Raw genomic sequence first — 27662 nt, forward strand, 5'->3', positions numbered from 1 at the left:
CCTGACAGCTTATGCTTGCCGTTTGTTCTTCCTCTTCTTGTCTTTTTTTTTTAATTTTAAAGATAGTGTCAGGCGTCAGCTGCATTATTCAAAATTATTAAAATTTATGGTAGAAAAGGGGCTCATAAATATATTTATCAACTTTCCTTCGGGGACACATCGAGGTGTGGAATATAAAAGATAATTATTTATGAATATCAAGCATTCAAATGGCTTTCACAGTAATTATTTTAAAATAATAACATCTAGGTGCCAGCCGCCAGCGGCGCCAGCTACATAATAGTAGGTACTGGAAGGCAGAAGTCAGACAGAACTCAGAACGAATCTCGCATTACTGTACTCAAAATGCTCTTCATATCTGCATACTTTAACATTAAGTATAATAATATGCATAGTATTGCATAGATCTCTTTATATTGTCTCTTTTATTTCGAACTTCAATTATTATTTTATCTATAAGTATAAAATTGGATCCACTTGAAAGTTGAAACTTCTTACAACAGACTAGATAACTCATAACACCAGCAATTCCTCTGCCCCAAAATTTGGTTATCACGTGGGAACTTTTCCGGAATGAAAAGTATCTTAATATAATCTTCTTTCCAGGGACTCAAAGTATCTCCATTCTCCATACCAAATTTGAGAAAAATCTGTTGAACAGTTTGGACGCGAAGATTTAACAGACAGATAGACACCCAAACACACTTTCACATTTATAATGTTATATTTATAAGTATGGATATCCATATTATTATATTGAGTACTATTAAATTAAAAGATCTCAGTAGGTGCTGTTTAAGTCTTGAGACAGTTTTCTAAGATTATAGACTAATTATTACAGAATAAAACAATAAACTACATAAATATTCAAGTAAATATAATATTATTACATATTAGTTTGTTTTGTACAGATTTAACAAAATAGTAAAGCAACAACTGAGGTAAGCTAAAAGTTACAAATATTATGTGATTTTATTGAGAACTATTTTTATTCAAATTAGGTGATTTTATTGAGAACTATTTTTATTCAAATTCTTTCCAGTTGTGATGACAACACCTGAAACTAAAGCTACTACTGTGAATCCTTGGGCCACTATACGGAGACGCATCATTGTTTGCGACATCTTTGATTTACCTCTTCTGAAGCACCATAGACCGTATGATAGTGCTCCTACGGTCGCAAGGCAACCTGGAATTATATAAGATATTATTAACTTAAAAGTCGACCATAAAATATGGTGCAACAATGTATGACTAGTGTAGATGCGGTTCTTGTTAGTAAATTCGTAACATGTTACATCATTAGCATTGTATAATATAAATTATAATCACCTATTGGCACGAAAGGATTTTCTTTAAATTTTCTTGCAAATTTATCAGATTGCGTTTCAGCTTGAGATTTTCCCATTTCTTCTCGCAGTTGAATCCAATCTAAATCTTTCGGTTCGGGTTCCATTTTATAGTATTGTATAAAAGCTCGCCAAAAATAAATAAAATTAGGTTGGAATTTTATTTGCTAAGTACTTTTATTGTAATTTATAATTTCCTTCCAAAATTGTTTGTTTTCAGAAACGCTAAAAACGATGACGTTCCTACTTTTTTTATTGACATCTTTAGGCCACAGGACCAATGAATAAGGAAACAGATGGAAGCGACATAACTACAAAAAAGTGTGGCCGGCGCCATATTGCCAAGAATTAAAGATGGCGGTCTATAGTGATGGGACACTCGGTTGATATTTGTCGAGGATATCGATAAGTAATATGTTATAAGTGAGCTATTAATTTATAATCAGCTTGCTCGTTACTACATTTCGACAAGGCTTTATATGAACGTGGCGAGAAAAGGAACTAAACGCTTCTATCATACAAAAATGTAATTTTTGACATGTGTTTGACAGTTCTCCTTTACCAGCTGCGCTCCTGTCAATATCACCCACGTTCATTTAAAGCCTTGTCGAGCAGTACATATAATTATATTAACCGATTCAGTGCGGCGCACATTTTTTTAAACTTTCAGTAGTGGCGACATACAATTTTCTCGTGATATGTTAGCCGTGGCCCGTGTCATACGCCATAGAAGTAGATGATACGGCTACCGTGTCACCCGCTATGTTCAAAAAGGTTTATTGAAGTTCGCGCCTAAGCACGTATTAATACCAAATACTTGCAAGTATTTTAAAACCTGGTTTTGGACCCTGGCATTTTTACGTACTCGTACTTAGAAGCCCTGGTATTGAATTTTGCAAGTATATCACATCCCTAGATGGACGGCAAAGCAGGATAATGTGCTTGCTAAACAAAGACTTTGCTTAATTTTGTGGCAGGGCTTCAAATACCGGTATTTTTTCATAACGTTATTGCTTCAAGGGCATAGATAACGGTATGAAAATTTACCCGATACTAGAAATAACGGTAAAAATTGGAATTAATACCGGTAAATGTTATAACGGTAAATAGGATTTATAACGGTAAATATATGTTATTTGATAACGTTACCTTTTGTAAAATAAGTACTTAATTTAATCAGTCAATTCAGTATGCAGTATGCACAAAATTAAACTAGACGTGTCTGGTGACCAGTAGGTATATATTATAGGAAAAATGACGTCTAATGAGAATGACATGTTCAGTACTCAGTAGTTCTGTGCTCAGTTTCTTTGTTCAAATATTACTAATTTATGGTTTGTATAGTAAATTATAGTATTGTCAGCACGTGCGCCGTGCGCTGGCTGCCGGGTGTGTAGTATATTGATAATTAATAAAGATGAACACGCCTACTTAGGGAGTAGGGGTAGTTGGAGTGGTCGCTCGACTTCGGTCTGATGATCACTTCTACACCAGTCGTCACCAGAGTACGAGTGTTCAGTTATACGTTATTCCTGTGTTTAATTCACTCTCCCAGACATTGTACATACTGTACATTTGGCGAACCTGCCAGTTCTTCCAAAGAAAAGGTAAAGTGAAAATAATTTTTCAGACACTTTAAGTTTGAGGGGTACTTACCTAAATCGACAGTTCTTCCAAAGAAAAGGTAAAGTGAAAATAATTTTTCAGACACTTTAAATTTTAGGGATAAATCGACAAAACTAGCTAAAGCTTAGTGTTATTTAAAAATCTCAAACGTTATTTCTATATAATATATGAGAATAACAACAAAATCAAAATTTACTTCATAAAATTTTAAAATAATGACAAGCAAAAGCAAAGACATTTGCTTGATAATAATTATATATTTTTTAATCTACCTGCACCGTTGGAAGTTTAAAATGTTGAAAAACTTAACGTTCTCAAACAAGTGGCGTAATGTCTTAGTGGAAAATAAAGATCTTTAAACCGAATTTAAATATTGCTAAAAGTTAATTACCAAGCTTTGCTTGAAATATTCTCATACATAAACTCATTCTGAAATAACATTCAATGAGCACTATTAATTATTGAAATTACAGTCCCTCCTACAGACGGAAGGGTAGCCTTAATTATCTTGTTTACTTAGTACACGAGCGAACGCGACGCCCGTGCCGTGAAAGTGTTGTTTTTTCAAGCGCAAACTTATACTTAACAATAAACCACACGCTATAGTAAGAATTGTTCTTAGAAAACACATACATACTATTTTTCTGTGTAAAAGGAGAATATAATATCATTAAAAACCCAAAATATTAATGTAGGGGCGAGTGCCCTACATTCGATGGGAATAATTAATTTATAAAAATTAATGGGAAACAAAGTGGGTACCTGTTAATGTTGAATTTCCTCGTTATATCGTATACGATCACACACAATATAGTCGCAGTCTTGGTGTGAACAATTAATTTTAATAATATCATTGCATAGTCCGCATGAATTCTCTCAAATCTGCTCAAGTTAGTAAAGAGGCATATAAACTTTTGTAGTGAAAGTGTGTTGCCATATTATTATTGTAATTAATAATTTTACTTTTCCTAACCAAATTTCTCGCCATAATAGGGGAGAACTCATAGTTCGTATACAGCATTATTGCGTTGGCAACAAGGTAAAAATAAAATTGCTTTCTATCGAAAATGAAAAAGCTTAGAGGTAATTTGGTGAAAACCAGATGGTACCTACAAATGACCGATTAATTATTATAACAGGTAGTTTGGCGAAAGCCAGATGGTACCTACGAATGCCAAATTTTTATGAAAGGCAGTTTGGGTGGAAGACGGAAGTCCCAACGGTAAATACCTACAAATGACCGATAATTATAATAGGTAGTCCGGCGAAAGCCAGACGGTACCTACAAATGCCTAATTATTATAAAAGGCAGTTTGGTGAAAGTCCAAAATATAAATACAAATGGCCCATTATTATAAGGAGAGGTTGGGTTAAAGTCTGAACGTTATCTACTAGTAGCTGAAAAAGGATTTAGAGGTCGTTTGGATAAACAAACGGTACCTAACGATTATTTATAAGATGTTGTTTGGTTAAAATAAAGATAAGTAAGTACCTACAAATGGTTAAAAAGTTTAAAGGTAAAAAGTAACTTGAGAGTAAGTTTGGTTAAAATTGAAACTGCCTACTAATGGTTGAAAAGATTAGTTGGTTATAACTCCAATATATTTTAAAGTCTATGCCGATAGAAATGGAACGAGGGCTGAAATCGTATGTCACTGTTATTCGTGGGACCCTCACGAAAGTAAACGGGAAACTCTTGACTCTGCAAGAGGTCTATTATAATAATTTACCTGGCATAGCAGTTGATGGCGAAGTTATATTTTACTTGAGAGCTGTAGGAAATTAGATAATTACTTTTATCCTAAGCAAAGCTGTGTGATGGAACCGCCATCTTTTCAGAATAATCTTTAAATTATAAAAAACAAAACTCTTGGCAACGATGTTACTCTTGATAAAATTATTTCAGAAGCCAATAGTTTATAAACAAATTGCGAGTTTCACAATGTTAGCTCCCAAAAGTTTTGTCCACATTGTGTCTTTTTCCGTTCGTCAAGGGCGTGCGTTATAGCGCAGTCATCAGCGAACGTGAGGCATGCCCTCTGACCGTATCCAAAAAACAAAAATGACAATGTTCGTTGACGCATTCAATTATTGAATGCGCGGTCAAACGAAAGTTGAATGAAAGAAGATAACGAAAATTGAAAACGAAAGCGCATAGCGTGGACATAGCTAAAGGCAGTTCAACGCAGAGTTGGTTAAAAATTGTTACCACAAAAACGAACAATAATTGTCCTATACATATTATGTTTGAAATATGGATTTATTGGCCATTTCTGCATTGTCAACCAATAATCATGATTATTGATATCGGCAGCAAGAGTAATAATATTATTAATGATAAAACTTCTATATTAGTAGAAAATAGTCGTACTTGGAAGAAAAATCTACCAAATCGTATAAACTTCTATGAAGCTGTTAACCCTAATATTTGTTTTGATGATATTTATTAATTTTAAACTACCGACACTAAGTATTCCTAGTAATGGATTATTTTGAAATCGGTTGTGTATTTAGTATAAAATTATAATAATATCATGATAATGAAGTGGGAAAAGCGCATTGAAAATTGTGTTTCATTAATGTTGTGTTTTCATTAATAATAAAACATGTGAATGATTCCAACGATCTCCAACATAACATACAGGTAAAATTTATTGCAATTAATGGTATTGGAGCCCTTAAATTGTATTATCATCTATGATTTGTAAGCCCATAGTAGTTTTGGGATCTTACGATTCTATTGATAAACTGTTGAAAACGTTTCGAAAAGCAACATTTTATGTTGTTAAAAACCGGTACAAAAGTTTACTTGGCAAGGATACTGCAATAAAACTACATAGCACGGATATGAGGATTCCATGAACAAAATAAATACAATGTAATTTTCCTAAAATTATAAAATATATAATTGGATATTATTGAGCTAGTTAATAGCCATCAGATTGGATTTCTCCCTTAGTTTCGGTACTCAAGGGGGATGGGGACGTCAGAATCTGTGTAGACATAAGGCAAGCTAATCTAGCCATTATTTATCAGAGAAAAACACTTGTTACCAACTATGGAACAACTTTTTCCAACATTAAGAAATGCAAAAGGTGGAATATAACAAGATGAAAAGAGAGAGGCAGTGTAATGAAAATTGTAACCACTTTTATTTGACAGGTCGTCAAAAGTCGTCAATCATTTTTATGCCCTTTCAGTATTTCCAATATATTGTTCAATTTGTTTGTTATTTTTAATAAATATTATTATATTTAAAAATGGTGACTTGTGCTGAAGGGATTGCAGTGTAAATCATAAGAATAATCCTGAAAAATATACATTTCACAGGTAAATAATCTTCATGTCCCAATTGCTACGATGTGTTTATTTTTGCTAATATTCTGTCTTTAGTTCTCTATTTCAAATAAAATATTGTTAATTCTCCCTTTTACTTCCATATTTTGCATAACTAAAGGTACTATTTATATTAAGAGTACACAAATTTTGAAGAAAAATTTTTCATCAAATTTTTTTACATATACGCTAGTGCTTGAATCAAATTTATCGATATGCTTATCGATAGTTTACAATAACATAAAACTAAAATAAAAATCATTTACTTACCTTTATATTTATCACCTTAAGCCTGGCCGCACATTATCCGAAATTTCCGATCAGAAAAATTCGGACGCCCGGCGGAACGCACTCTGATCATACATTTTGTTGTAGACCCCGCATACTATCAAAATTTCTGACGTGTCAAAATTGTGATCAGAAATTGGGATAATGTGCGGCCGGACTAAAAAGGACATAATATTATCTTATTTTAACGATTATTTTTAAATAATAATTATCTTTTGACATACCTAGTATAAAATCAAGGTTTCACATATCAGTCACTTGAATCTCTAGACTCTAAAATAAAGAATATCTAGACTCTAAAACTAAGTAAGTTAATAAACGTCTAACCTCCCCCTTTTTGGAAGTCGGTTAAAAATAATTGTAATAAAAAATATTATGATATTTTATGATATGTATTTAATCTATACATCTATACACATCTAGGTATACACATATAAATAAAAGTACCTGGATGACCGAGCTTTGCTCGGTACCGTATAGCAAACACTCATTGACTTCGTGTTACTTAATAACACCATCTGCTGGTCGTTAAAACAATTAGTTGCTGACAAAATAGTATTATTATTTGCCAATAGATGTCAGGAAGAGTCACATTTTTCAGTTTAATGATTATCGATAAAACACGAATAAAAAGACATTTTCTGAAAATGATTCCTAGCTAGATCGATTTATCGCCCCCGAAACCCCCTATATACTAAATTTCATGAAAATCGTTGGAGCCGATTCCGAGATTCCAATTATATACCTATATACAAGAATTGCTCGTTTAAAGATATAAGATTGGAGTGTCTGTTTGTAAATATTGAAAGAACCGTTTTTTACTACATGCATATTGCATATGAATGTATATAGGGTACATACACCAAAACAACCTTTTTTACAATTTTTGTCTGTATGTCTGTCTGTCTGTCTGTTTCTTCCGGCTAATCTCTGAAATGGCTGGAGCGATTTTGACGGGACTTTTTTTGGCACATAGCTGATGTAGTAAGGCATAACTTAGGCTACTTTTTAACCAACTTCTAAAAAGGAGGAGGATATATTTCACTTTTTTTATATTGGTTCACGGACAACTCCGTCGTTTGTAGACCGATTTCCAAAATTCTTTTGTTGTTGTATGAGATGTAGCCCGAATTTGGTAACATGATCACAAAAGTGGTGATCTGATGATACAATCCATGAGAAATAACGGGACTCCTTAAAATTTATATGGAAACATAATATAGTGATTTTACATTTTTCTGAAGGATTTTAAGCTTAAACTACCAAAAAATAAGAACTTGCGCCGAAATACACCCTGGTTCTGAAGGTGCTGTACAGAACTCTTAAATCCTTATAGATAAATGTTCGGCAATTTTGGCGTTGTTTCAACAACTAAAAGCATATTTTGTCAATGTGTCAATAATACTAATCATCATCATCATCACATTACTATCAAAAATCTTGCCTTTGATTATATTATTGTTCCACCGTTTGTTGACTGATTTTCAAAACTCTTTTGTTGCTATTTAGTGTTTATATAGAGGTATATAGAGGTACAATAACCCGAATTTGGTACAATGCTTACGAAAGTGGTGATCTGATACTGAAATTCGTGAGATATAGAGGGAACTCCTGGATATTTTTCGGGACACACATAGACGCGTCAACTATTTCTGTATTCAATCTTCATAATTTTTTACTCGGTAGCAGCTAACTTTAGCGCAATGTCTATGTGCAATTTACCGCTTTTTTAAGAATAAGAATAAGAATACTTTTATTTCCAGCATCACACGAAACATCATAATAATTAAACAGTATTCAGTGGTACAGTACAGTTATTATGATCTAGTCACAAACAGTATATATAAGATCTATAAATATTATTACAATGCTGTGTGATGCCAAAAATTGGCCCCAGCTCAGCAAACTTTTTTGTAGATCTACATTAAATGAACTAGAAAGTATTAAATAATCTTATTCTGTACTCAGTATTTCTGTTCTCAGTCTTCATTATATTGAAGTACCAGCTAACCTAATCGCCAATTCTATGACAAAATACAACTGCAACTTATTGACTGGTACCAACTTCAAATTATGAAGATTGAGAACAGAAAATAAATACTGAGTACAGAATATGAATTATTAATTACTTCTTTTTAGTTCATTTCAGAAAATTACCATTGTCTTTACCTGGCCTTGGAAGTCGGTTTCAATTTTTGTTTAAAAATAATAATTTTACTCTTATTCGTTATCCTTAAGATTTTCTATACATAGTTTTTTCTACAACTTTAGGTTCATGAAAAGTGATCAGATCAACTATTTAACAAGATCCCATTTTTACTATTTGGGTATGGAAGGGGAAAATTTGTCTCTTTTTTCATTTTCTTTTTTTATCACATTTTGCTGACGCGGACGAAGTCGCGGGCAACAGTTAGTTTAAGAATAAAATATAATATTATACTATGTGTGTTGTTTACTTTCAATGTTTACTTTCAATGTAAAGGCTGATTTACCAGATAGATTTTACCTGAGTAATAAATAAGTAACTTTATAATTTATTATCCGTTGGCAGGATTCGAACCCGCGACCCCCGACTTGAGCTACCGACAGCCCACCCACTGAGCCACAGAGGTCGTCAAACAACAATTATATCCACTTTTGTAAATTAAGAAATTGATAGGGGTGTAGACTATTTTTAGGAAATATATTTATTTTACAGATGTACCATCAAGGAAGTTGATTCCTATGCAATTGACAGACCAACGTTATTTGGTCGAATACTTATGTCAATTTTCAATGTTAATTGTGATCTGTCGGCTGGGTTTGACGTAACGCAACCAAACTACATATGTCCCCGATTTGCATAGGAATTAACTTCTCTGATAGTACATAAGTATTTTGTTACACCTAAAAATATGTATAAAAAATAAATACAGAGTGTATTTATTTCAATTAAAAAAATCACTTATTAAATTGATGTTATTAAATGAAGCCACAATATTAATTAAGTATAAGAAGGTTTTATTGGTATCTACTTGCACAATTTAGTTTTATGTATATGACAGATCACAGAACTCCGGACGCCATGAAGGTAGACAATCTTCATAGACAAAAAAAAACTATTTGCACACAGACTAAATATTAAAATATTGCATTGTATACATTAACACTCCCCGTCAATGCAATATTTACCTCCTAACATTAATATAAGGACATCTTATTTGTAAATTTAAGAATTAAATTTTTATTCAATGCTTTAGTTAACAAGTCTGCCACTTGATCTTCTGTTTTAATATAATCCAAACAAATATCTCCCCTCTCTATTAGTTCTTTTATGAAATGATACCTTATATCAATATGTTTTAAACGTTTTACACAGTTTGTATTGGCAACCATAATGGCAGACTGATTATCACAATGAATCTTAACTGCTTTATTATTAACATTTTCATTGAAGTCTACTAACAAATTTCTAAGCCAGCAGGCTTCACTAGCGGCCATGCTAGCTGCTATGTATTCAGATTCAGTGGATGATAAACTAACTGAGTTTTGCTTTTTAGAACACCAAGATACCAAACAATTTGCATATAAAAAACAAAAACCGCTTGTAGACTTTCTGTCTGCAACATCACCCCCCCAATCTGCATCACAATAACCCACTAAGTACTCGTTATTACTTCTAAAAACGAGCTTATAATCTATACTAAACTTTATATATCTAAATACACGCTTTAGAGCAGTTAACAATTCTTGATTGGCACAGTTTTGGTAACGGCTAAGTATAGACACACATACACATAAATCCGGTCTTGTGCCTGACACGGCATACATTAAACAACCTATCATTTTTCTACATAAGTTTTGAACATTTTTATCTACCTTATTTTTATCACCGCATATTATTTTAACATTAAAATTTTGATCCATAGGGGTGGAAACAGGTTTACAGTCAAACATGTTGAATCTCTTTAGTACATTCTCTAAATATGTCTTTTGACTTAATTCTGTTACTCTATCTTTTAAATTTTGATTTATGTTTATACCAAGAAATTCTGACACTAACCCTAAATCCTTCATTTCAAACTCTTTCTTTAGATTTAACTTTAACTGGTTAACTTCTGCATCACTAGTACCAAAAAACAATAAATCATCTACATATAACAATACATACATTCTGCTTTTATCATTATTAAAAAAATAAAGACATGAGTCACATTTTGACCTTTTAAAACCTTGTTTAGTGATAACAGAGTGAAATTTCTCGTTCCAGTACTTCGGGGATTTTTTAAGTCCATACAAAGATTTATTCAATTTAACTACACTTTTGTTTCCACTATAAGCCCCTTTTGGTAAATTAATATATACTTCCTCATTGATGTCTCCGTATAAAAAGGCCCCAGTAACATCCATTTGGTAAATTGGAATGTTTAATTTAGTTGCTACAGCTGTAAATACTCTAAATGTAGTTAATTTTGCAACGGGTGCATAAATATCATTTAAATCTATTGAATCTTGCTGTTCGAAACCCCTGGCTACAAGCCTAGCCTTATACTGTACTTTATTTCCTATTCTTTTAATTTTAAAAACCCACTTACTGCTTATCATGTTCCTGTCACCTGCATGATCATCACAAACATCCCATGTATTATTGATCTTTAATGTCTCCAGTTCCTTATTTATGGCCTCTGTCCACAAGGCTGCATCTTCCCTCTTCATCGCCTCATCATATGTCTTAGGTTCATCTAAAAGGTTTGTATAGTTGCATTTAAAATATGATGTCTGCTTTCTAACACGTCGAGGAAATCGTTTTTGAGGAAAATTAACAGGTGTTGTCAAAGTCGAATCACTTGCTCGCGTTTCATCATTGTCATGAGAATCATCACCTTCTTCTTCACATGGTTTGTAGTCACTATCATCTGATCTGTCAACAGTTTCAAATAGTTCTTGACTAGTGCGAGAAGTTGAGCATGTTTCATCGACACATTCCTCTGTCAACTCATCTGTTTCTTCTGGTTCTGAATTTTCTATTGTCCATTTTACAGTTTTCTCATTTTCTTCATTATATTTCACATATGTAAATACCACATCTCTCTTGACTTCAACTTTATTCTTATCAGGAAAATAAATCCTGTATCCCTTAATAGTTTCTCCATATCCAACTAATATTCCTTTCTCACCTTTAGGATCCCACTTCTTTCTTTTCTCAACTGGTATATGAGCTATCACTTCTGATCCAAATACTCTCAGTGAGTGCAAGTCAAAACATTTATTTGTCCATAAAGAATAAGGTGTTTTATTTTTCTCCGAGCTTTTTCCAGTTCTATTTAAAACATATGCAGCTGTGTTTACTGCCTCAGCCCACAGTGATTTTGGTAATTTTTTCGAGCATAACAATGTCCTTGCTGCCTCCACAAGTATCCTATTCTCTCTCTCTGCCGACCCATTCTGTTCAGGTGTATATGGAACAGTTAGCTGGTGTATTATGCCTCTTTTGTGGAACATTTCCTGTACATCTTTGTTAATGAATTCTAACCCATTGTCGCTTCTGAAATATTTTACTTTGTTGCCAGTCTCGTTTTCTGATTTGTTTAAGAAATTCTCAATACACTTTTTCACTTCGTGCTTTCCTTTGATAAAATATACTTGTCTATATTTCGAATAATCATCTTTGAATACTACGAAGTATCTAGAGCCTCCCACCGAGTACTCCTCCATCGGACCGCATACGTCGGCGTGTATCAATTCACAAGTTTTTGTAGATTTGTTTACACTGTTCGGAAAAGGTTGACGATGAATTTTTCCTGTCAAACAACCTTCGCATTTTGCATCATCACTTGAATCAATCACTTTTATATTATTGTTTTTCAAAATATCCTTCACGTAAACCATGTTTTGGTGAGCCAGTCTTTGGTGCCATTCAATCAAACTAACTTGACTATTACGTGCAGTTATTGTAGTTTCCGCAATATGTAAGTTACTATTCTTGTATATTAGGTCGAGATAATACAAATTTCCTTTTCTTTCTGCAATAGCACACACTTTGTTATTTCTCATAAATTTACAACAGTTCTGTTCCGTCACGATGACGTATCCCTTGGCGGTAATACATTTGACAGATAGCAAGTTTGTTTTTAATGCTGGGACATAGAGTATATTGTCTATGGTAGTGTCGATCCAACATTTTCCATCCGAAACCTGTGCTGCCATCTTACCAATCCCAAGGACACTAATTTGTGTACCATCGCCAAGTACAACTTTATTATTCAGAGATTTGAACGAAGTAAATAAGTTCCGGTCACTGCACATATGTTCACTCGCACCAGAATCTACCACCCATTTTGAATGTTCATATCCTTCGAAATTATCAGATAATCCCGACACCACAAATGCATTACTTTCCTTATTTTTCTTGTAACGGCACTGATTCTTCGTATGCCCTGGCTTGCCGCAATAAAAACACTTATTGTTCACATTGCTAGAGTTATTACGACTATTAAAGTTATTACAACTGTCTCTCATTTGATTATATTTGCACTCGTTCTGATAATGTCCAAACTTTTTACACTTGAAACACTGTATGTGGTTTTTCTCTGTCTTTTTTGCAACAAAAGCTGATGATGACGGCTGTGACGGGCCTCCTTTCTCCTTCAATCTTTCTTCTTCTATTAATAGCCTCGCAATTAAATTTTCAAGTGTCTGTCTGTCATCCGGGGCTGACTCCCAAGCCGATATAAAATGTTTATAGTCTTCTGGTAACGACATTAAGACTTTAGTGATGACAAACTTGTCCGAGATATTTTCTCCCAATTGTCTCAAATCATTACGCATCTCTTGTACTTTAGATAAGAATACTGACATTTCTGTACTTTCCTCATATTTCAATTGGAAAAATTTCTGTTGCTTTATATGAATGTTCGTTTCGCCTTTTTGTTCATAAATACTTAGGAGTTTAGACCACATATCACCAGCAGTAGTACATGAAAGTATGTGAAGCATGACATTTTCGCACATTCTTGTAACTAAAATAGTTTGTGCCTTCACATCTTGTTTCTCCCATTCGGTAATTGCCTCTGCATTCGTCGGTTTCTTATGTTCCGTAACCACATTGTACAAGCCTTGACTTTTCAACAAAATGACTGTCTGAAATTTCCAGATGTTCCAGTTTTGACTTCCTTCCAGTTTAATTACTGTTCCTTGCTGCATCATGTTGTCACTCATCCTTCCCTTCTTCCCTCCTGCAATACTTTACGCCTTCCTTGCTACTTTCCTGTTCACAAGTATTTCTTCTCGTGCGCCGGCCGGTGTGGTTTTTATAACCTCCGAAATGCACCTTGCCGCGAACGATATTTTGCAGTTATTACTTTTCACTGACTTCACTTTAAGTATTTTTGTGTCTGGGCCACATAACCTGATGTTATTAAATGAAGCCACAATATTAATTAAGTATAAGAAGGTTTTATTGGTATCTACTTGCACAATTTAGTTTTATGTATATGACAGATCACAGAACTCCGGACGCCATGAAGGTAGACAATCTTCATAGACAAAAAAAAACTATTTGCACACAGACTAAATATTAAAATATTGCATTGTATACATTAACATAAATATAAAAAATATTATAAAGTTATTAAGTAAAATATGTCCATTTTCGGTAATTCTATAATACAAACTCTCAAAAAAACAATAATTTGTATTAGATTTCGTTTACTGTCTACACCCCTATTATTGTATTCCTGCCTAATTACTGGTCAATAGTATGCTAAATACTTACATGACACTAATAAAAGACAATAAAATTAATTATTTGATTATTTAAAAATAATTTAAAATTTTCCCCGGTTTGGGGAAAATTTCCCCACTTTGTTATGGACATTACTGACCTATTGAAGTTGAATTAATATTTACGTTATTTTATCAAAATACTTTAAAAATATGTTATCTTACCTATGAAATATCATTCCTTGATGTTTTTTGTGTAAGGTTGTATTGTTCTTGCACCATTTTACAACACAAGATGGCATATTTATTTTTATTTATGAATGACAAAGACGTGTCACCGCGATGCAGTCTAATTGCGTAATGGCGGTACGATCGGCTTATTACAGTGCGAGTGTGTGTGCAAGATGTGTACGTATGATCGCCTGGGCTTATTAAGGGTGCTTCACTCATTTCTTAATGGCGATCCGTCCGTATTTTTTTTATGTCCGTGCCATCAATATAATATAATTGCTATAGAGCTTGGTGAAATGGACTTGGAAACAAAAGATAGAGAAACAGACGCAAGTAGCAAAAGAAAAGGAAGAGAATACGCTAACAAGAAGATACATTAATAAATAAGAGAGGAAACGATGAAGGATTAGAAGCTGACAATGATAAGAAATAGTTGCGCAGAAATGTAGTACACTTGAAAAGTGTTAAAAGACAGTGGCAAGTTTGTAACAATGATGGTGATGTTGTCTAACCTAACTATGGTGATTCCTGTAACAACAATTCTGTTACTGCCAGTACTGGTAGCTCTGATGACTTGTAATTAATTGCAATGTATATTTTGAGTTTGTTAGTAGTTATGTAATTTGAAATTGTCTAACTGTACTTATTATTTATTCATGATTGTATTTGTTTATTCTTGAGTGATATTTCAGCACATAATATAATGTAATTGTAATTGTGTTATTTAAAGAATTATATTTTTGTAAAAGGTAGAATGTAGTATATTGATAATGTTAAGGACACACAGAGCCATCTAGCGGCAAACTAGCGAAACTGATCAGGGGCACACTACACATAAATCCCCTACTCGAAACTAGATGGCGCTAGGTGGTATATGCTCGAGCCTCCTAGAAAGTTCCTATACTTGTTTACTTGTTTACGTGAATCGGGAACTTTCTGGAATTCGTCTCGCCATATAAAAAGCCGCAGGTAGACGGCCCGGAATTCAGATCGGTTCGAGCGATCATCAAGGCGATTTTGGAGTGACAACAAGTGATCAATAGTGAGTGAACCAGTGAAACCTTCGACTTGGCTACGACCTAGGACAGTGATAGTGCTTAGTGATTGGACCTAGTGATTAGTGTTTGGACTTACTGCTAAGTGTTGTGACCTAGTGTGTGCTTGTGTGACCTGGACTTAGTGAATAAAGTCTTCAAGAGAGTCAGCAGGTCTTTCTCTCCAAATCCTCGAGCCCTAGCACGTAACAATAATAATTAATAAAGATGAACACGCCTGTGTTCGTGTTGAAGTGGTCGCTCGACTTCGGTCTGATGATCACTTCTACACCAGTCGTCACCAGAGTACGAGTGTTCAGTTATACGTTATTCCTGTGTTTAATTCACTCGCCCAGACATTGTACATACTGTACAGGGTGGACTCTGTTGTTTTGCAGACGACGGGGCGAGGCGGGCTTTTTGTCCACGAAGGAATAAAGACCGCGTCTGCCCGTCGATGTCTGCAGCTGCCCTCGCCACGTAGGTACACAAAGCACACGACGAGTGGAGGCAGTCAGTTCAGGACGTTCGTTCTAGTGGAGATAGAGAGAATAGAGCTAGCTGCCGCCTCGCGCCGCCGCGCCGTCTGCGTTACCGCATGTAAACTGGTTTGTGTGATCCATGGCGGGCAGCCGCGGATATGCCGCGCTGCCAGAGCCCGCTGGGGACCTGCGGAGCGGTCTTTTTGCCCTTGGTGTGCGTTGGTAATACATATTGTAGGATTCCCTTTGTGCTATCGTTCGCGGCGAAATTGACCGGTCCGCCCCGCCCCGTCGTGTGCAAAGCGCATCTGATCCGACGGGCTACGCTCCTTAAAATATTCTCCGTGTTATAATACGTACATATTTTGTAAATGCTATCATATAATTTTGTGCTTCCTTTTTTAAATGTGTTGATATTTTTAACTACAGTCTACAAAATATGTATGTATTAAACTTAGAATTCTAGTAATAAATACAAAGACATACAAATAATTATCCATATTTTGCCCATCCCCCGCATTCGCCACAATTAAAACAAGTAAAAAAATACGGACATAGGTACCTTGCATAATTTTCTGCATTCATTGACTAAACAAATTGCAGCACCATCTTGACTTGTTAAGTCAAAGTTTTTTTTAATGAAAATAAGGGGGCGAACGAGCAAACGGGTCACCTGATGGAAAGCAACTTCCATCGCCCATGGACACTCGCAGCATCAGAAGAGCTGCAGGTGCGTTGCCGGCCTTTTAAGAGGGAATAGGGTAATAGGGGAGGGTAGGGAAGAGAAGGGAAGGGAATAGGGGAGGGGATTGGGCTTTCGGTAAACTCATTCACTCGGCGAAACACAGCGCAAGCGCTGTTTCACGCCGGTTTTCTGTGAGAACGTGGTATTTCTCCGGTCAAGCCGGCCCTTTCATGAGGAAGCATGGCTTTCCCACGTATATAAAAACTGGTGCTCGGAAGTCGGAAGTTGGGCTGCCAGTGAGATTTGGTGCACGACGCATACCGCATATAATATACCTGATACCAGAAAATATCGTTATATTTACCGGTATTTTATAACGATATTTTTTGGTTGTGTTACTAGATATCGATAAAAAAAATACCGTTATCTGGCTACCATTATGAAAATACCGGTACGTAACGATATTTTTTCGGGTAGTCGATAACGTTATGAAGCCCTGTTTTGTGGAACTAAAATCCTTAGGGCTCAAGCCAGGTCTTGTGCCATGAAACTGTTTTGAGACTCAAATAATCGGATGAGAATGCTGCATCCTACTCTAACAAACGTGAATTGACGTTGTTAGAGTAGGACGCGGCATTCTCGTCCGATTGTTCAAGTCTCAATACAGTTTCGTAGTAGGCCTACAGGGCTGTAAGGCGGATGATCTAAAATTTCAAAGTTTTGGGTTCACAAAAACATCTTTGTTTTACCGGCGATGTGCGAACATGCGTTGTCATGGCCAGGAACATACGATGACTTGCGGCAAATAAGCTGCGGTATACTAGTCAGCGGTAACCGTTTTGCAATCTTCGGGTACAATAGTGGCGATGTGACCACCCTTTGTCACAATGGAGGCCACTGACCTCCATTATACAAGTACGCGTACAGTTTGTATAATGGAGGTCATTGGAGGTAAACATTTTTTTTAAAGTGCTCTGTGAGTCCATGACTTTGGTTGATTTCTAGAAGACCCAGACAGTAGACTGCTACTTAGAATTAGGATCATAAGCATATATCCAAAACTCGTCACCATTGAGCAAATTATAAACGTGCTTTGACTCTCCTCGGTTTAATAGCTGCAGAGTATTGCGAAACTAACACGGGCTGTTTTTGGTCGACGCTAAGCAAACAAAGTATCTAACGAGAAATCACCATTTTTACTCCAAGTTTTTCGTTCAAGATTTTTTGGACAGTAGTCCCTGAAATGCCCATGGATGCCTCTATTTTGTGATATATCACATGACGGTCTTCGAGGATTAGCTGTTGATTAGCTGTCGACATCACGTGGCTGGTCACTGAGGCTAGGGTGTCCACTTTAAACTTCTAAATACCAGCGTTCTATAATCCTAAGACATGGTCCTGCATCATTAAGTACAGAAGTGATCTCCTCAAAACGCCGAAGTCGCGATAATCAACTTGGTTAGTTGTAAAAAATTATCGCACGCATCAACCGACTTGTCACCTTTGAATAGACGATACATTAGACTATTTGACCTATCTGAATAATTTAGTAGGGGAGGTCGCGCTCATTTTAAAAAGTAACTTCATACCGAGCGAAAATCGTAACAATAATACTATTCTATTAATACATAAGAGTTTTGATCGTCAGCTACTCCAATAAGGGTGGAATAAAAATTGAGAGTATCTCAAAGTTGTTGTTGGGAATCGTATTGAATTGACATTAAAAAGATCCCAATTCGCACCCAATAAAGCTTCATATCTAGATTATACACGTTCAGGTTCGGTAGGTGTTATTTTAGTTTTAGTATATAACAACAGATGGCGCTTTTAAAGTAAAATGTATATAATTCTTCTTCACAAATATTGACTATCGAATTAATTACTTAAAATTGCTATGTGGGACAGTTTAATGGTTAATTCAAACGAAAATCGCCGTCAGCTGAATATTTGCAGGTGGAAATGTCGTCTACGCGACGCCCTAGGATACATTGAGCGCGAAATAGGGCTATATTGGTTATAACTTATATCGCTGGCTGACGGGCTTTCCACCCGCATATTAACGACTGACGGTGGTCTTTATTATTAAAAAGGTATCAACATTCACCTGTATAAATTTTGTACGGTATGAAATGACTTTATATTTTAACTTTTTTAACATAGTTCAGTAACGCGACTGACGTTGAATCCCCCGTCTGCGATACGGCTGACGGTGCATTTTTGATTAAGCATGACCTCAATAATCATCCATAAAATTTTCATTCGGTATAAAATCACTTTTCGCAATTAATTTTTTTTACAACTTTGAAATACTCTCAGTTAACATTCCACCACGGGTGCGGCGACTGACGCTGATTATGTTGATTGATAAATATTAAGCTACCGCTGGACAAAAATTTGGTCGGTATGAAATGACTTAGCAAACGATAGCACTACCTCCCCTACTAATTTCTATTGTTTTTGAAATCCAAATACAAGGAGATTAAAATCCCATTATATTATGTTTTTTTTTTTAATGATCGCTGGAAGTTTACAAACGACAGAACTTAAAAGGCAGCCCTCGTATTAAATACACCATGTACATGCGTGTAATACCTGGCAATGGTGTTGTGGGATATGTGTGGCCGCCACAAAGGAAGATCTTCTGATAGCGCGATGCAGGAATGTTAGGCGAATGAGGCATTTTCCTATTTTTTTAATTTGATTGTCAAACAGTTTCCATTTTAGTAACTAGATGGCGTATGGGTAGACAAGTATCGGTAATACCAGGGAATACCATCAACAATTGCTACAAAACTGGGCAAATTAATGTAAAACTTGATACATTTTTTTTTATGATATAAGGAGGCAAACGAGCAAACGGGTCACCTGATGGAAAGCAACTTCCGTCGCCCATAGACACTCGCAGCATCAGAAGAGCTGCAGGTGCGTTGCCGGCCTTTTAATAGGGAATAGGGAAATATGAGAGGGTAGGGAAGGGAAGGGAATAGGGGAGGGTATGGAAGGGAATAGGGTAGGGGAAGGGGATTGGGCCTCCGGTAAACTCACTCACTCGGCGAAACACAGCGCAAGCGCTGTTTCACGCCGGTTTTCTGTGAGGACGTGGTATTTCTCCGGTCAAGCCGGCCCATTCGTGCCGAAGCATGGCTCTCCCACGTAAAATTTGAAAATTTCAATTTGAAAAAGATGCAATAATATTCCAATGAATAGGATAATAAAATTATTATAGCGATGTTTTAGCTACAACTCACGGAAGAAATAGCCCTATTTACCGATAGGTATTCACACCAAATGTAACAGGAATTAGAAATTTTGGTTTTGACAACATCTTACCTGCACTTTTGCACGATAACGGATATTTAATGGCCAATATTTTACCAATAATGAACATTGAAAACCCAAATAACACAATTTGGGAAAAAATATTAAAAACCACACCAATAATAAAAAGTAGAAGGAGTTTTTGGAAGAATGTGAAAGAGTGATGTTGTGTTTTTATATTATTTTCCTAAAATTGTGTTATCTGGGTTTTTAATGTGTAATATTGGTGTAATATTGGTAGGATATTAACCATTAAATATTCGTTATCGTGCACAAGTGTGGGAAAGTGATGTAATAAGCAGAAACGTGCTCTTTTGTGTTCCCTCCAAAACTCCATCAAAAGTTTCAGTAAAGCGTCCTACCACTTTACTGAATCGACCGACTTGACTTCTTGACTGTATTGACTTTATACTTACGGTCGTATGAATAAAAACTTAGCGAAGGTTTACAACAGCTTTATAAGCCTGTTGTAAAATTTAATATGAATAAAGGTTCTCTAACAGTGCTCTAACACCTTTTTAAGGTGACAGCTGTCAAAAAATAGCGCGCCTGTTTTAAACCTATTTTAAGAACATTTTAAGCATAATCGATATGAATAAACGTTTGCTAACAGTTGTTTAGGCGCGAAACGTCAAATAGGAGTTCGCAAACTTTAGTGAAGCCTCGGACCTACTTTAAGACCATTTTAAGAGACTGAAAATGGACGCAATATCGAGTATTATCGCGATTTCTGACATTATTGCAATTTCAAGAATCAGTAAGGGTCTCTACAGACGGACCGCATTTCAACTGCAATCCAACCGCAAATTGCAGTTCAAGTGCAGTTTAAATCCAGTTGACACGATTACGGGTCTACACAGACGGATTGCGTTTCAACTGCAATCCAACCGCAAATTGCAGTTCAAGTGCAGTTTGAATGCAGTTGACACGATTGCAATTCGACTGCAATAGAACTGCAAACCATACAGTTTACACGACTGCACGCCAACTGCAACTGAACTGCAATCCGACTGCGCGTTTAGTTTGCAGTTCTATTGCAGTCGTATTGCAGTCGTGTCAACTGCATTCAATCTGCACTTGAACTGCAATTTGCGGTTGGATTGCAGTTGAAATGCGGTCCATCTGTGTAGACCTTACAATAGAACTGCAAACCAAACGCGCAGTCGGATTGCAGTTCAGTTGCAGACTTGCAGTTGGCGTGCAGTCGTGTGAACTGCATACTGACTGCATCTAAACTGCACCATCCTACCCGCCCGCACGGTCCGCTCTCCAGCAGTGCAGTTTGGATGCAGTCGGTATGCAGTTCACACGACTGCACGCCAACTGCAAATTAACTGCAATCCAACTGCGCGTTTGGTTTGCAGTTCTATTGCAGTCTTGTCAACTGCATTCAAACTGCACTTGAACTGCAATTTGCGGTTGGATTGCAGTTGAAATGCGGTCCGTCTGTATAGACCCTTAGATACATTGTGTCAAATGCACTAATTGTAGGCCTCAAAAGTAAAACAGAATAAAATAGTATTTTTAGTTATCTTCTCCTTCTTTTCATTATTCTTCTTCTTCCTTTATTATGGCGGCCTTAGTGAGTTGCCAATGTCAAAGTCTACTTTGCTCTATGATTTATAAAATCCATAAAGTACATTTATTTTTTCTTTACTCTTGACACATTGAATACAATTTTTAATCTGTGGAATACAATAAATTGACACACTGCCAACATTACCAAAAAAAATTCTTATAAAACGTCATCTAAAGGTATTTTACTTAGCGAAGGCTTAGCAAGCGTTTATTCATATGGAGTGTTATAAGACGGTTTTTAACTTTAGTGAACATTTTAGTTAGAAAGCTGTTAAAACGTTCACTAAGATTTTTTTATTCATACCACCGTTAGACTTTGACTAGACTTTAGACCTGACTGACCTGACGATAATATAGAAAAAATTGTATAAAGAATATTGTTTTCCCGCCATAATATTATACTCGACACTGGCCATGGTTATAACCGAAGTGCCATTATATGAAAAAAAAAAAGTAGAAGAAGTTTCAAAGTAATATGGCCGCCAAAACTCTTTCAGTTGTCAGTCAGTCTATTCAGTTTGACAAATTTTTATTATACTCAAACACACTCTGACATTGGCGATTCACAAAGGAGCCATAAATAAAAAGAAGAAGAAGAAATTTTTATTATGTCAGCGTGTTCCTAAACTATTACCAGTATACTGGCCTAATCGCTTAGGCCAATGACCGCTTAGGTTTAGGATATTTTGATTTATGTCACACTTGACAGTACACTGATATTTTTTGGAAACACAACCCATATGTAGTCAGTGATGCCAACCTGCAGATAATTTCAGATCGGTGAGGAACCAATAGAAAATCTAGAAGTGTTTATCCTTACGCCATCTAGTTAAGATTGTTAAAAATAAAATTAAAAAATATAAATGAAAATCCCTCATTGTGGGTACCGCCACAGCATAAAGTTAATATACCTAGCGGAATAGAGAAACAAAGGCCTGAGCAAGAGAGATGTCACTATCAGTAACACTGCGTGGTAAAAAAAGACGTGTGATACATGACAGCAGCGCTCTTTTTTTGACGTCCAGTCAGCACGTGCCGCACGTTGACAATTTAATCTCATAGAATTCATGTTCAATCATGCTTGTGTAAGTGTATACGTACACATATTTTTCACACAGATGTAAACCAATTTTGGTTTCGTTTGACAGCTCGAGATTGTTGCTCTATTCCGCTAGGTATATTAACTTTATGCGCCACAGTGTCCATAAAGGGGCCCATTCACGGCAGGCCGCCTTGTAGATTGCCGTCTGCCGGCTTATGAAGGGTAGTGAGTTGTCGCAGGCCTCCATGGCCGGCCGGGCCCCCATAACGAATAGAATAATAATAATAATAGAATAGAGCCCTAATAAAATATTATCTGTGAATCTATTCTTCTTCTTTTTTATTAATGGCTTCTTTGTGAGTCGCCAGTATCAGAGTGTTTTGGCGAAGACTCTGCTTTATGAGATGGCTGAAGCAACAAGGTTACTTGGAGACGGCGGGAAACTCGAACGCGGGCGGTCGTGTTTTTCTCAAATTTTATTTGTTTATTAGTGTTCAGTGCGGGAATATTGTACATATTTTTGTAAATATTTAGTTTTAATTATCTTTCTAGTTTATTTTATATTTTCTTCTCGGTAAGTGTATTTATTTTTGTACTATGAATCGACCTCCGGATCCCGGAGGCGGGAATTTTTGTGGCCCAATTCCACAGCCCGGTTATTTTGTTACGTTGGATTTTGATGAGTCCAATAATATGGACACAGAAGAGTCAATAAGTCAAAGAACGTACAAACGATCTCGTAATGATTTTATTGACGAGCTGACGTGCAAACAATGTAACAAAGTAACTAGAGATAGCGCGGGAAATCGTATTAATTGTAAGTGTATACTTGAAAAGGATAATGCTGCTAGCATGCGTGTATCCTCAGCCTCAGCACCTGAGACAGAAAGAAAACATATTGGCAGAAATTTATATAATGAAAATGATGTTTCCCCTTATTTAATTCATGTACAAAAAGTTACAAAAAATGTCTCTGATGGTACGCAACTACACCCCATCACCTTTGGTGACTTTTTAATTAAAAATAACATTTATAATATTATTAATGGCTCTCTAAAAAAAATTGGTCGGAACAGAATTTCTGTTTCATTTCAAAATTACAAAGATGCTAATACATTTATTAATAATTCAATACTCGCTGACAATAATTATGAAGCTTTTATACCATCTTTTAATGTCGTTAGAATAGGTATTGTGAGGGGTATACCAGTTGAATGGTCACCTGAGGAAATAATAAATAACATTTCTACACCTACCGGTAGTGGTAAAGTTGTGAAGGTCAGACGCTTAAATTATAAAACAATGGTGGAGGGTTCTCCTGTATGGAAACCGACTCAGTCAGTTGTTGTATACTTTGATGGTAGGGTTCTGCCAAAAAGAGTTTTTATTTGTTATAATTCACTACCAGTTGAGCTCTACATCTTTCCCACTATACAATGCTTCAAATGTTGTCGGTATGGACATACCAAAGCTCAGTGTAGGTCAAAATCACGGTGTATCAAGTGTGGTCAGGAACATGATATGGATTCTTGTAGTGTTAATGAGCATGAATATTTCTGTTGCTTATGTTCTGGCCATCATATGGCTAATAACAAAATATGCCCAGAGTTTAATAGGCAAAAATCTATAAAAATACACATGGCTGAACATTGTGTCTCTTATGCAGAGGCCAATAAAGAAATTCCTTCCTCATATAAATCTTATTCAGATACACTATCCACTCCTAAATTTAATTTATCTACTAATAATAATAATAGTTCATCTGATAATAGATCATACAAAAAAACTGTAGTTGCTAAGCCTCGTGCTCCTTATAGACCAATGAAAGGTTATGATAAAATTGCCCATAACAATGTGGTAAAAGAGTTTTCTTTTGATAATTTAGAAAAAAACACAACACCAGTACATGAATACAATAAAGGTATAATAAACAATTACAAGAATGAACTTTCTTCACTTACAGATGTAATATCATTATTACAAACCCACTCACAGAACGATAATATACCGTCCATCGTTGCCCCTTTAATTCAATGTATAATTAATATTCTACAATATGGCCCAGATCATTCAGTGGAACGCTCGAAGTGTAGTTAATAAAAAAAGTGACATAGCTTATTTATTAAGAAATTATAATCCTTTTTTATTTTCTTTCTCAGAAACTTGGCTTAGGCCAAGTAATACTTTTAGATTTAAGAATTATAATACAATTAGAGAAGATAGGTTAGACGGCTATGGTGGTGTAGCCTTTCTCCTTGAGAAAAACTACCCTTTTAGCCTTATTGATATCCCTGTACATAGTTCAGAGCTATCTATTATAGCAATTAGTGTAAATAATATATGTTTTGTCTCTGTATATATTTCCCATGCCTCTATTAATATTTTAAATGAATTTAATAACATTTTAAGCTCTTTACCAAGACCTTTAATTATAACAGGTGACTTTAATTGTCATCACCAGTCATGGGGAAGCTCCATTACTAATAGTTATGGTAACAAGCTGCTAAGTGTTTTAGATCTGAATAATCTATGTGTTATAAATTCTGGTGAGCCCACAAGGCGCACTAGTCCAACAGAAGGCAAAAGCGTTGTTGATTTGACTATTTGCTCCTCACAGTTTGTAACACAATTAACATCTTCGGTTCTATCATCCACTTTTGGAAGCGATCACTTCCCCATATTAACTACCTCTCCTTTTGATAATTCTCAGGCTCCTATTCAAAATGTCAGATTATTTCCCAGGTATAACCTTAATAATGTCACCGATAAATGTTGGAAGAAATTCAGTAGTAAAGTTGATGTAAAACTGTCACAGATATTTCCAAATGAAGATGACTCTATTGATGCTCTCGTTTTTACAGATGTCTTGATAGAAAGTGCTAATGAAGTTTTTCCAATAAAAAATGAATCATCTTCCATTCCCAGCCCACCGTGGTGGGATAAAGAGTGTACGGAAGCTGTAAAAAGGAGAAAGAAGGCTGAAAGAATGTATAGTACAAATATGTCTCTTGAAAATTATTGGACATTGAAAAACATTATAAATAGCACCAAATTACTTTTCAAAAAGAAAAAATCTGAAAGTTGGCAAAAATTTTGCTCCTCTCTGTCCCCGAATTCTCCTCCAACTGTTGTTTGGCAAAATATTAGGAGGTTCAAATCTGCATACAATACTTCTCATTCTGTTTCTCTTCCTAGTTCTATTGCAAATGATTTTCTTGACAAGCTTGCTCCTCCTACAGTCAATCTTCCTAACCTATTTCATAACAATAGTACAATAGATGAAAATGAAGAGTCTTCAGAATTAAATTCCTCCTTTACCATGGCCGAATTAAAAAATGTACTTTCGTATGTATCGGATTCCTCTCCTGGGCCTGATGGTATTTATTATTCATTTATTTCTCATCTAAACGAAAACAGTTTATCAGTTTATCTTAGAATCATTAACTCAATTTTTGAATCTGGCAATATTCCATCAGAGTGGAAATGTCAACTAGTGTTACCCATTTTGAAACCAAACAAAGATCCTTCCCTCTCATCTTCATATCGTCCAATAGCCCTCTCGTCTGTTTTTCTAAAAATAATTGAACATTTAGTCAAAAACCGCCTGGAGTGGTTCGTTGAAAGTAACTGCCTGCTTTCTTCATCTCAATATGGTTTTCGGCGTAATAAAAGTACATATGACAACTTAAGTTCTTTTACCACCGACATAAGATTAGCTTTCAGCGCAAATAAATTCGTTCTTTCGGCCTTTTTAGATCTTTCTAATGCATATGATAGTGTTATTATATCAATATTGAAACAGAAACTAAGACGTCTAAAAATTCCTAAAAAAATTATTTCATTTATTATAAACCTGTTAACTGATAGATATATTATTTTCTATAATAATGGCCGTAAATACATAAGAATTGTTACCAAAGGTTTACCACAAGGCTTAGTTTTGAGCCCTCTGTTATATGACATATATACTTATGATTTAGAATTTGCCATTGCAGAGTTGTTGGATGTTGATATTTCGCAGTATGCGGATGATCTGACCTTATATGTTGTAGGGAATAATGCTGATGATGCTTCCGCTAAGCTAACAAGAGCCTTGCATTTTCTTAAGCGTTGGTTGGACAACCACGGCCTAGATTTATCCCCAACTAAAAGCTCCATAGTTCTTTTTAGTCGAATGCGCGTAACTCCTCAAGTTAGAGTATTTTTTGATAACATTATCATTTCACAAAAAAACCATCATAAATTTTTAGGTGTCATCCTGGATGAAAAGCTTTCCGGAATTCCACATTGTGATTATGCTGTAAGTAGATGCGAAAAAAATGTAAATATCATCAGATGTCTAGCAGGCGTATGGTGGGGTGCCCATCCATTTTATCTAAAATTAGTGTATAATGCTTTGATTCGCAGCATATTAGAATATGGCTCTTTCCTTTTGGAGCCTAGACGTGTATCAGGATTTAAATCTTTAGACAAAATCCAAAGTAAATGCCTCAGAATTATATGTGGAGCAATGAAATCTAGTCCAATCAACGCTTTGCAGGTTGAATGTTATGATCCTCCTTTACATTTACGCCGTCAATATTTATCCGACAAATATCTCTTTCGATGCCTTCAGCTTTATGATCATCCTATTATTGCGAAACTTCAAACGCTTTCCTATCATATTTCCGAAAATTCATACTGGTTAAATAAACAAACCCCGTGTTTAATTGTGAGCTATTTTAAATTTAAATCTCTTACTGCACCTATTCATTCTTCTTCTAAATTACCGATTTTTTCTTCTTCTTATGGGGCTCTTGTGTCCGCTCCAAATATTCTGACCATTAATATAGAGAAGAACTCTTTGAGGGCCAATGAAAGATTTAATGATATAATTAATACACAATTTAAAAATCATCATTATATCTTTACAGATGCTTCTAAAAGTAATATTAATGGCCATGTTGGTGTAGGTGTATTCCATTCCCAGTACAATATTGTCCAAAAAATTAA

At 35.3% G+C, this 27662-nt stretch overlaps 1 protein-coding gene and 1 long non-coding RNA gene across 2 annotated transcripts; both read right to left on the reverse strand.

The window, feature by feature from the left end:
- Positions 1-991: 991 nt before the first annotated feature.
- On the reverse strand, positions 992-18536 carry LOC121733542 (HIG1 domain family member 2A). The gene is made up of 4 exons (XM_042123818.1): positions 18532-18536; positions 17416-17422; positions 1333-1458; positions 992-1189 (listed from the first exon to the last, which is right to left on the reverse strand). Exons 3-4 carry the CDS (start codon positions 1454-1456, stop codon positions 1008-1010), a joined length of 306 nt encoding a protein of 101 aa, XP_041979752.1. The 5' UTR covers positions 1457-1458; positions 17416-17422; positions 18532-18536; the 3' UTR covers positions 992-1007.
- Positions 18537-23826: 5290 nt separating this feature from the next.
- Positions 23827-26192, reverse strand: LOC121733543. The gene is made up of 2 exons (XR_006036573.1): positions 25727-26192; positions 23827-25648 (listed from the first exon to the last, which is right to left on the reverse strand). It is a non-coding gene; the product is annotated as an uncharacterized LOC121733543 (long non-coding RNA).
- Between the last annotated feature and the right edge of the window lie 1470 nt (positions 26193-27662).

The sequence above is a fragment of the Aricia agestis genome, chromosome 14 (genome assembly GCF_905147365.1).
Source record: "Aricia agestis chromosome 14, ilAriAges1.1, whole genome shotgun sequence".
In the NCBI taxonomy this organism is placed as follows: Eukaryota; Metazoa; Arthropoda; class Insecta; order Lepidoptera; family Lycaenidae; genus Aricia; species Aricia agestis.